We start from the raw sequence: 9,668 nt of genomic DNA on the forward strand, positions 1-9,668 counted from the left end.
TCACAAAGTAGTAGCATTAGAACACAATTCAGAGTGGGGACTATCTTATTCACCTTTTTCTAATGTGTTTGTACACAGTTTAACACATCAGCAGCTATTCCAAACGACAGCAAGAACAGTACTAATTAACCTGGGTCCTTGGGAGAGTTTATTTAATTGTGCTTATGCCAGAGCTTCCCAAGTTGTGGATAGGACACCTGTAACACCCATCTCTCCCTGCTGAGGCATCAGGGAACTCCAATGTCATATTGTGCCTGAGGAGCTCGTCCAGGCACCCTTCACCCCTGGCAGACACACCAGCAAGGCCAACACTCTCTGTAGGGCTGTGCACGAGTTGTTCAGCCCCATGTGTGACAGGGGCACAGCACCCACTGCTCCAGGCTCCAGCACAGAGGGGTGGTGACAGGTATAACCCATGGTAATCCCATCTCCATGTCTCCTCCATCCTAGCTGCAGGAGGGCAGCCCTCACTGGGAGGCTTTCCAAACTCTCCCCTTCGTGGGACACTCCTGACACTCCTCAGCAGCTTGCAGAGTGGGAAAGAGCCTGATAAGCACCCAGAGAAGAGCATTGCTGTGCCAGTGTGCTCCTGAGCTCCTTGTCCTGAGCAGGAACAGAGAGGCAGGGCAGAAGAGGGCTGGCTACAAAAGCCAGGGGAAAGCAGTTGTCTTGCTGTCTGATATTTCCACAATTAGAGGAATTGGTTGATAAGTCAGAGGAATAGTTGTAGGGTTTGTGACACAATTTACAAGGAAAATGGATGTGAGGGAGCCAGAAGGGACAGTATTCATTAACTCTCCTCCAGCAGAACTGGGAGGAGGGGAATCAGTGGGTTTTTTACCAGCGCTGCTGAAGAGATCAAGAGAGAGAGAAAAAGTTCTCTCTGAACACTAGACTAATTGGCTTTATTGCTGGTATCTCCTCATGTATTTTATTATCATCTCATTAATGCTGAAAATACTATATAGGGCTTTCATTTTATGTGTTTGGAAACATTACAGTTAAAGTGTCTGGTGCCTTGGAAAAAATTCCAGATTGACAATGATTAGTCATTAGGATTTCTTCCAGCAACCAGTCTCCTTGCTTTAATTAAGAAATATGATAATTAAAACATGTTTTAATTAAGTTATATGACCACAAAGTGAAAGACCAGCCATTAGGCAAAAATAGATGTAGGATGTTCAGCTTCATTTTCGTGCTCTGAATTGTTTTCTCTGAGGTTTGACTTAATTTTAAAAATGTGATGCTTCAAAACAAAGAAAAATTCAAGGTGGTTTTGTTCATTTTGAAAGGCTTTGAGCTCATAAGATACTGAGCTGGGGCATGGCAATATGAGCAACCAGCCAGACCATGGCAGCCTGCTCTTGACAAGTTCCTGCCCAGAGACACCCCCAGGGCTAGGGCAGACAGAGGCTGGTGTTGAGAAGCAAGAACTGTGTTGGAAGACAGCATAAATAGAAAGTCCTATGGTCCTTCCTGCAGATAGAAATGGACTTTCAGACCAACATGCAAGACCGCTGTAATAGAAACTCCACAGCTGGCATTTGCTAGTCTGTGATCTCACTTCATTTTTCTGGGTCTAATACCTCCAGGCAGTCTACCAACAGCCCTGACTATGAGGAGTGATGGGGGCAGGGGGAAATTTCCACCACTGAGTAACTCGTGTGGGCCTATAAATCCATCAGCAAACATTTAACAGAATGCCTGCATCCAGGAAATATTTGCATATTCACTGAGAAGTAAAACAACTGCCCGTGTCAGTAAAAAGCCCAGTGTTTGTCTGGTCTTAGGGAAAGTTGGAGACCTGAGCTCATGTGAGTGCAGGGTTCAAATCCTTTTTCTTTGCACCACAGACAGCACCTACCCCAGACCCTTGGAGAGGATCTTCACCCTCAGGATATGCCCTCTCCAAGAGGAAAGGGAAATGTTTTGCTCTTGGAAAGGGAAACCCCACAGAGAAGCACTACACCAGGAGGCACTGGTGGTGTTGGACTCAGCAGAAGAAAGCATCTCTCTCCATCCAACACAGATTTTCAGGATGAACATGCAGTGCTCCCTTCCCTTTTCCCTCCACTCACTGGAGTGATCTGAAGTGATGGCTAGGGACAGCCCAGCTTCTGGACATGCCTCTGCAGAGCAGGCACTCCAGGTACTAACCCAAGGCTGTAGATGCTGGTGGTGGCCCAGGCACATCCAGTGAGCATTGCTACATTCAAGCAAGCCCCAAAATGAAGCACAGCTACCAGAGAAGTAACACTCCAGTTTCAGACAAGCTTGGTGGAACCAAAACAAACCAGAAAGTGACAGATTCCTAAGAGAACAGTAAGGATGCAGGATGGAGCACTCACCATTTTATTGGCATTCTCCTCAGTGATGTTGGTGTTGTAGTTCCATGAGGCAATGGAGTTCTCATAGCTGATATCTTCTGCCCTCCTGTTAAACTCTTCTAAAAACTTTTGGGCTTGTTGTGTGACATCCTGAGGGGTCACAACAGCGCTCAGGCCACAGAGAAGCCAGAAGTGGACCAACATATTCATGTTCAGGATGAGAACCTCTCAATGAAGTAGGTTTCCTCAGGCAAGCTTCTTTGTTGGCCTCTGCCTCATCAGCCTTCAAGCATGGCCACCGTGAAGAAGAAAGGCTGAATCCAATTTGCTGGACCTTTTATAGGTTTTATTCATTATAGGAGAGAAAGGAAAAAGTTTTTTATAAAAAGCCAAATAAACAAAAGTCAATGATTAACTTTGGAAAAACATAATTACTCCTGCCATTTTATGGCCGTCTTATAAAAGGCTTTTACTTTTGGTTAATGTTTACAAACGTGCTGTCAATGATACAGCTGGTCACTTTATCTATAGCCTACCCATGTCTCTGGTAGCTCAGAATCTGTCAATCCTTTAACAGGCTGGTGACAAGCTGTAAAAATATTTAGAAACTTCACTGGAATACCAAGCCAAGAACCTTAACTCCCAGGCAGGAAGAAACCCCAGTTAGTCTGAGATAGGGTACCTGGCTGGGTGTTTAGGGACATGTTTTTAAAAGCTTTGCAAAGCCCAGGGGATTTGGGGAACAGACCTCATTTTCAAAGCAATCGGGGCATAAAAAACCTGAATTTTAAATGTGTTCACTGAGCCATCAAAAAGCAGCAAGAGACTTTGTGGGATCACAGCATCTTGTGTAGAGACCTAATCTGAACTATAAATCAACTGGATTTAAGTACTAAGGTGACTAAGGCTACTGAAATGACTCCATCTTAATATTTAAATACCTTTGCTAATCTAGCTAGGAACCCAGCAGTTACTGCAAATCAATGGGAAAATCAATGCATGAATTAGCTCTGCAAATGCAGCTTGGGTTGAGTGTTATCGATCAGACAGTGCCTTAGTATTTTTTAAATTAGCCAATTTATGCTCAGGATCACTTGGATGGGTTTGTTTTGGGTCTTGTCAGGGCTTGTTTTGAGATGCAACTCTGAAGCCACATCCACAGGCTTGGTTTCTGTTACTAGCAGAGTTTCTCTGAAACCACCATGATCTCCCTCCATGGGAGCAGCAGGAATTGGTCCTTCATTGCCAAACCCTGGAGAGGAGGTCCAGCCCTCAGGAGCCCTTGGGAACCCAGCACAGCCTCAGCAGGGCCAGCAGCCACAAGCATCTGGCAAGCACAGCCCAAAACCAGGGACTTTGAGGAAACAGCCCTCTTCTATATCTGGTGGTAGCCACGTCCTGTGGACCAGGGGGGACTGATCTCTCTCGTCCATGTGCAATCCTCTAACAACTGTTTTTTTGAGTGAAAGTTAACAACATTCACTCAACTTTTCCCTAGAGGTCATGTTCCCTAACTTTCCTGTTGGCCTTCTTGGGGCCATCCACACTTGCCAAGTTTTGTGCTTCCTTAGTGATGGTGCTCATATCTGCAAACAACTGAAACTGTATCAGCGACCAGGAATCCAATCACTGGGATGCTTTACATGCAGTGCCTCTCTGATACACACCTTCTTTCTGGTGACATCAGCCAACACCAACTCATATTCCAGTTGAGACCTTTCTGGTAGTGCTCCTTGCTCAGCCATTCCCTTTTTTGTCTCTGTACATCTGGCTCTAGGGCAGCACCAATTACTGCGTTGTCAATTTGTCTGGGCTGAAGAACATCACACTGATTTCAGTCCATTTTTCAAAATTTTATGAGCATTTGGAATTGTAATCCTTTGAAGCACTCCCTTGGCAGTGCTTGGCAATGCCCAAACCCCTGGTTTTTTGATAGATATTCTCCTCTCACATCCAGATGATATGGCATACAGTAAGGCCCAGGAGAGGTATTAAAATGCCCCTATTCTCGATTGAGAACCACAAAGCCTGTTTTCTAAGTAATTATGTGCCTTTTGTGATTCTTGTCTTGCTCATCGCTTCTCAATTTGCCAGTGAGACTGTCACATGGTGAAATGATGAAAGGTTTTTGTGCTGTTGTTTCAGCTGTTGCCTTTCAGAGCAGAGAATTATGCCTATTATTACCTTGATTTCTTCTTCTTCAGTAGAGAAGAGGAACTATGTTGACCCTTCACTTCAACTCTCCTATTTTCTCTTCTGTGCTGGCAAGTTAATTGCACAATCACTGAACTGGGTATTTTTAGGGTACTGAAACAGGGCTGGCTGATTCAAAACTGCCTTTTTACATGCAGGTGTTATTTTTCCCTCTTTACAGTGCTCTGTCTGCCCAGAGGCAGCTCTGGTAGCTGTCACCTCCCTGCTATGGTGCAGGAGTCACCTCTGCTCCTCACTCCCACCTGCTGCATCCTCACCTGTCCGTGCACAGCCTGGAGCCCCAAGGGATACATGCACGACCCAGGAGCCCCCAGACAGCAGGATACTTCTAGGGGATATCAGTAGGGCAGAGCTGTGTAGGGCTTGCCTCTGCACCTGCTTTTAAATGTGTGTGCAAGCATTGTAGTGAGCTGGCAATGGAGCAGGCAGAGTCACGCTGAATTATGCTGCAAATTCTCAGCCCTATTTCTAAGTTCGTTTTTACTGCATACCTAAATGCAAACCTTGATATCATATATGAGGAATAATACAATAATTACACTCCACCTTTCTTGCCACGCCCTTTGCACAAGAGAAGAAATAAGCTGTGATATGAATTAGCACAAAGTTGCATTTTGAAAAACTGTGAGGAGTCACTGAGCCTCAAGCACATCAAACCTTCATGGATGGATTTGCTCCCATTGAGAAGACATATGGGAGACACTAGATTGTAGAATCATAGAATCCTAGAATATCCTGTGTTCAAAAGGATTCACAAGGATCGTCAAAGTTCAGCTCCTGGCCCTGCACAGGACAGCTCCAAGGCTCACATCATGTGCCTGAGAGTGTTATCTGAGTCCTTCTTGAACTCTGACAGGGCTGATACTGTGATTATTTCCTTAGAGAGCCTGTTCCGGTGCCCAGCCACCCTCTGGGCTGATAGAGACTTGATTGTGCCAGCCTTACTAACACAGCAGGCTTTCTGCAGGGTGGCCAGGCTCTTAGCTGGGAGTGATTTATACAGCCAGAGATGGTGATGGCCATCCATGCTTGGATGAGGAGCATTTCTTGTGGTGGACCTTCATTTCTTGCGGTGTGGAAAGCTGATGAGAGCACGAAGACTGTTGTACCACAGTAAAAAGGAAACAGTAAATAGCTGAGAAAGGGAAGTACCTCGAGCTTTTTCAGGAAATTCAAACCTCCAAGGGCAGCAAGGCAGCAGCCGTGGGTTTGGGTGATAGAGGAGCAGCGGGAGGATTAAACTGTGTCTCAGTGAAATCACTGCTGTGTGTGATGGCAGCCAGCCTGCTTGGCAGGAGCAAAGGGCTGTGTCAGTTTGCCACTGCCACAGCACAAAGGCTGCCTGTAACCTGACATGCTGACACAGGCTCCTTCTCCTCCCGGGTGCCAGTTCTCCCCTCCACCCCTCCCGTCTGCAGCGGGAGCTGTGGCTCCCAGCTCCTACCTGGTACTCCCAGTCCTGTCCCCAGGGTACGAGCTGTCTGACATCTGCTGAAAGAGCTGCCCACCGAGGTTCATCTGTACTCTGGCTCTGTTAGAGCAGTTTTCTGCCTCACCACTCATGTTGTTGGCTGAGCTGGGCTATGAAACTGGGACTGCAATAACAGAGAATTGCAGTTAGGACATGCCTCAATAAAAACCCTCTGTGCTGTGTATTGGGCACAACACACCCCTAAAATGGCTTTAAATACCATTATCAGGGCAATTTTTCCACACAGGAGCACTGTTTACGCTCCCTGTTACACTTTGTAGTTCTGTCTAGCACATAAAAGACGGACAGGTTACTCAGTGGCCACTTTGAGAAGAAGGGCTCTGAAAGGCTGAGGCTGTCGGGATTGCCTGTCCTGGAGCATCCCCAGGGAGACCGAGCTGCCGTGGCAGGGCCACCTCACCGCCTGCGCAAGGCGGCGGCCGCCCCGCTCTGCCCCTCCTCTGCCCTGTGCCAAAGAGCAGCTCTCTTCAGTGGAACACCTGGCAAATCCTTGCTCTGAGGACTACCGTAAACTGGCTTTGTGGAGGCAGCGAACAGCCCAGGGGTGGCTTCAGCCCCTCCGCACATGTCCCTGCAGCAGCGCCTGGCGAGGAGCCGTGCTGCCTCGGCTGCACCTGGGCATCGCCGGGGGCAATCCCCATCCTCTCCTCCTCCTCGTGCTTCGAACGGGGGGCTGGGCAAATAGTCCTTTTAATCCCCTGAGCAGCCTTCTTCCCACATGACTAACTCTTCTGCATGCGTGCCATCTGCCTTCTCTCAGATGAAAGTGCTGGCACTGGGATGTTGGCTCCCTGCTCCCTGGCTCCCTGGCTCCCTGACTCCCTGACTCCCCAGCTCCCCGGCTCCCTGACTCCCTGGCTCCCTGGCTCCCTGACTCCCTGACTCCCTGCCTTCCCGACTGCCCAGCTCCCTGGCTCCCTGCTCCCTGACTCTCTGCTCCCTGGCTCTCCAGCTGCGAGCTTCAGCCCATGCCACAGGAGCTTTGCCCTCTCTGGGACACATCCCTGTCTGCATCCTCGTGTCCACTCTCTCAAGGGGACCGGAGCTGTGTGACAGGGAGGGGGGCATCTCTCCTCCTCTGCAGGCACACACCGCCTGTTCAGCTCCATCAGGGCCACCAAGGGCAGTACCAGCACCAAGCCTCAGCTCGAGCATCAGCGGTTTGGGCTTAGCTGGCTCGTCCTCTGTGGGAACGAGAAAGGGCAGATGAGTGGCTGGCCGGATTAATTCCCTGTTGCCCAGCAGCAATGGAGGTAAAGGCAGCAAGTGCAGAGCACACAGACTCCCCGCCTGCTGCACCACACTCAGGACCTCTGTCTGTGAGGGGAGGAAGCAAGGGGAGGCTGCTACCTGGAGAGCATTCACCTGGTTCGACTGCCAGCCGCCACCCAGTGACCTCCCGGAGCACAGGGGGCTTTGTACCCCACTGGTCTGAGCCTGGGACCAATGCCTTGGACAACTAATCCACATCTCTCCATAACCTCCTGCCCCATTTGCTCCCTGCTTTTCTTTTTCAGACCTAAAAAAGCTGTCACCTCCACACAGCTCCATTGCACTCCGAGGCTGCCACAGGCTGATGGCTGTTTCCCAAGACAAAGAGTGCTCAGCATTGCCAAGGGACAGTGCCCCGTGCACAGAGGCCAGCCTCAGATCTAAGGACATCAGGAGCTGGGTAAAGATGCTGTCAATTCCCTGAAGCGTCAGGAAACCAAAGTGTGTTTGCAAAGTTTAGGAGAAAGCTTAGAAGCTGAATGATTTTTAGGAGGATGAGTGTACAAACTGGCAGGTTAAATCAGGATATCATAAAGTGTTACTTTGAAGGTTACAGTAAAAAACAAAACCATACACTATAAAGGCAGAGGAGAGGCAACCACTCAGGTGCACAATATTCTGCATCCCTTACACCTTGCCCTCTACATATAAAACACCTTGCCCCAACAATGAAGGGAAAGGTATTGATCCTCTGATACGTGGCTTTGCATCCAGGTAACATGTTTCTCACTTCAGTTTTACTAAGCAAGTGGTCCCAGTTCATTTTACAGTGACCATGTGCTCACACATCAGCACCTGCAAAGTTGTTTAGATACAATATCACCCAGAATGTTAGTCCAAAGTATAAAATTCCTGATGGTCCACAACTGATAAAAGCTACATACTGTCATTTGTAGTAATTATAATTCAAATTATAGGAGAAAAGCAAAGGTGATAGAGAAATAATGCAAGAACACTTACAGTTTTCCCAAAATTAAATGCTTTCCATTTAGTCATTGCTGTAGCTAGCAAGATGTTTTAACAGCTTCAAATTGCCACCTCTAAGGGAAAGGGAAACATGGTAGGAAGGGAGAGGACAGACTAACAGAATCAAATTTTACTTTTTGATCTTAGATCAAATTCAGTTCCTATTGAACCTGCTTACTTTACTCAGAACAAAGCTGGATCTGGACTATAAGGGTAAAATTACTCTGGACTGATGCAAACATCAATGCAGACACAAAACATCCAGTTAAAACACAAGGCTTTCATGCGAAGTGCATCCACAGTGCTTAATGTATTCACAAAACTGAACGTACTGATGTGTTTGTGCTGGCAAGAGTGAACCACTCATCACTGTCAATGTACTTTAGTTTAATGTGGTTTGAAAAATAGCAAGTTCAGTCCATCAAATTAGGCATATCTAACTGTGCAAATTTTTCATTAGCAATTGTCTGTTTGCATAGGAAGCTGTGGTGTCACTCCATTGCACACCTCCCTTCTTTCATGCCACATTAAAAAGAAACAAAAACCAGGAGAGGCCAAAAGGAGCTGCTCATAGAAAGCCGAGCACAGATTGTTCATTGCTAATGGATTGTGGACAGTTGGTCAATGCATTTTCTATTAAAACCTGGCGTATTTAAAGCAGCTTATTTCATGAGTCACAGGTTACTGCACTGCTGAACTGACCAAATTTCTGAGGGCATCTGAGCCATATTTTAAGAGTATCTAGAATCACAGACTCCCACTTTTCACTGAGTTGTTTCACGTCTTTGTTGCACTTCTTCCCTGACCTCAAAAGTAATTTCCTTTGTTTTCCCAAATGTGGGAGTTTACAGATGAAAAACTCTTTCTGTCAAGGTGTGATAATTCTCCTTGGTTGGTCAAAACTGGCACCCAGTTCTTGAAAGAAATTATCTAACCAAAAGCTCCTGTGCTAATACTGTGATTTGTAATAATTTGGGAATTATTTCATACTCACAGTGATGAAGGAACAGGGCTTGAGACTGCCCTGAGACTTCTTGAGCCCATTTCACCCATCTCTTTTGTGAATAACAGCAGAAACAATGGACTGACTTTCCTCAAAATGTAGAATAAAGGTTCTACTTAATGAAGGCTCAGCCAGGAAAGGGTTGTCCATGAAGATCAGTATGACAGAAGCAAATGTTGTACCTGGACAAACAGGAGCATATAGTGTGCATGAGGCCCCTGAGCTCATCCCTGCAGGCTCTTCAGCACTGGCTGAGCTCCAGGGAAATATCAGGTTTCCAGTTGTGAGTACCAGGCTGCAAGGTGGGCTGATAGAGATGTCTAGGGCTGAGTATCACAGACAGACTCTTTATACCAATGTTCTTCAGCACTCCAAATGTCTGGCTGATGACTGA

At 47.1% G+C, this 9,668-nt stretch overlaps 1 protein-coding gene across 1 annotated transcript in view; it reads right to left on the bottom strand.

The window, feature by feature from the left end:
* ACE2 (angiotensin converting enzyme 2) overlaps positions 1 to 6,130 on the bottom strand; it is a 30,299-nt gene extending 24,169 nt beyond the window's left edge. The window contains exons 1-2 of the mRNA XM_059839809.1: positions 5,986 to 6,130; positions 2,349 to 2,661 (exon numbers count right to left, since the gene is read on the bottom strand). Of these exons, the coding sequence (XP_059695792.1) occupies positions 2,349 to 2,537 (189 nt within the window). The 5' untranslated portion in view covers positions 2,538 to 2,661; positions 5,986 to 6,130. The remainder of the gene's footprint in view (positions 1 to 2,348; positions 2,662 to 5,985) is intronic.
* Between the last annotated feature and the right edge of the window lie 3,538 nt (positions 6,131 to 9,668).

Source organism: Haemorhous mexicanus, chromosome 2 (genome assembly GCF_027477595.1).
Source record: "Haemorhous mexicanus isolate bHaeMex1 chromosome 2, bHaeMex1.pri, whole genome shotgun sequence".
In the NCBI taxonomy this organism is placed as follows: Eukaryota; Metazoa; Chordata; class Aves; order Passeriformes; family Fringillidae; genus Haemorhous; species Haemorhous mexicanus.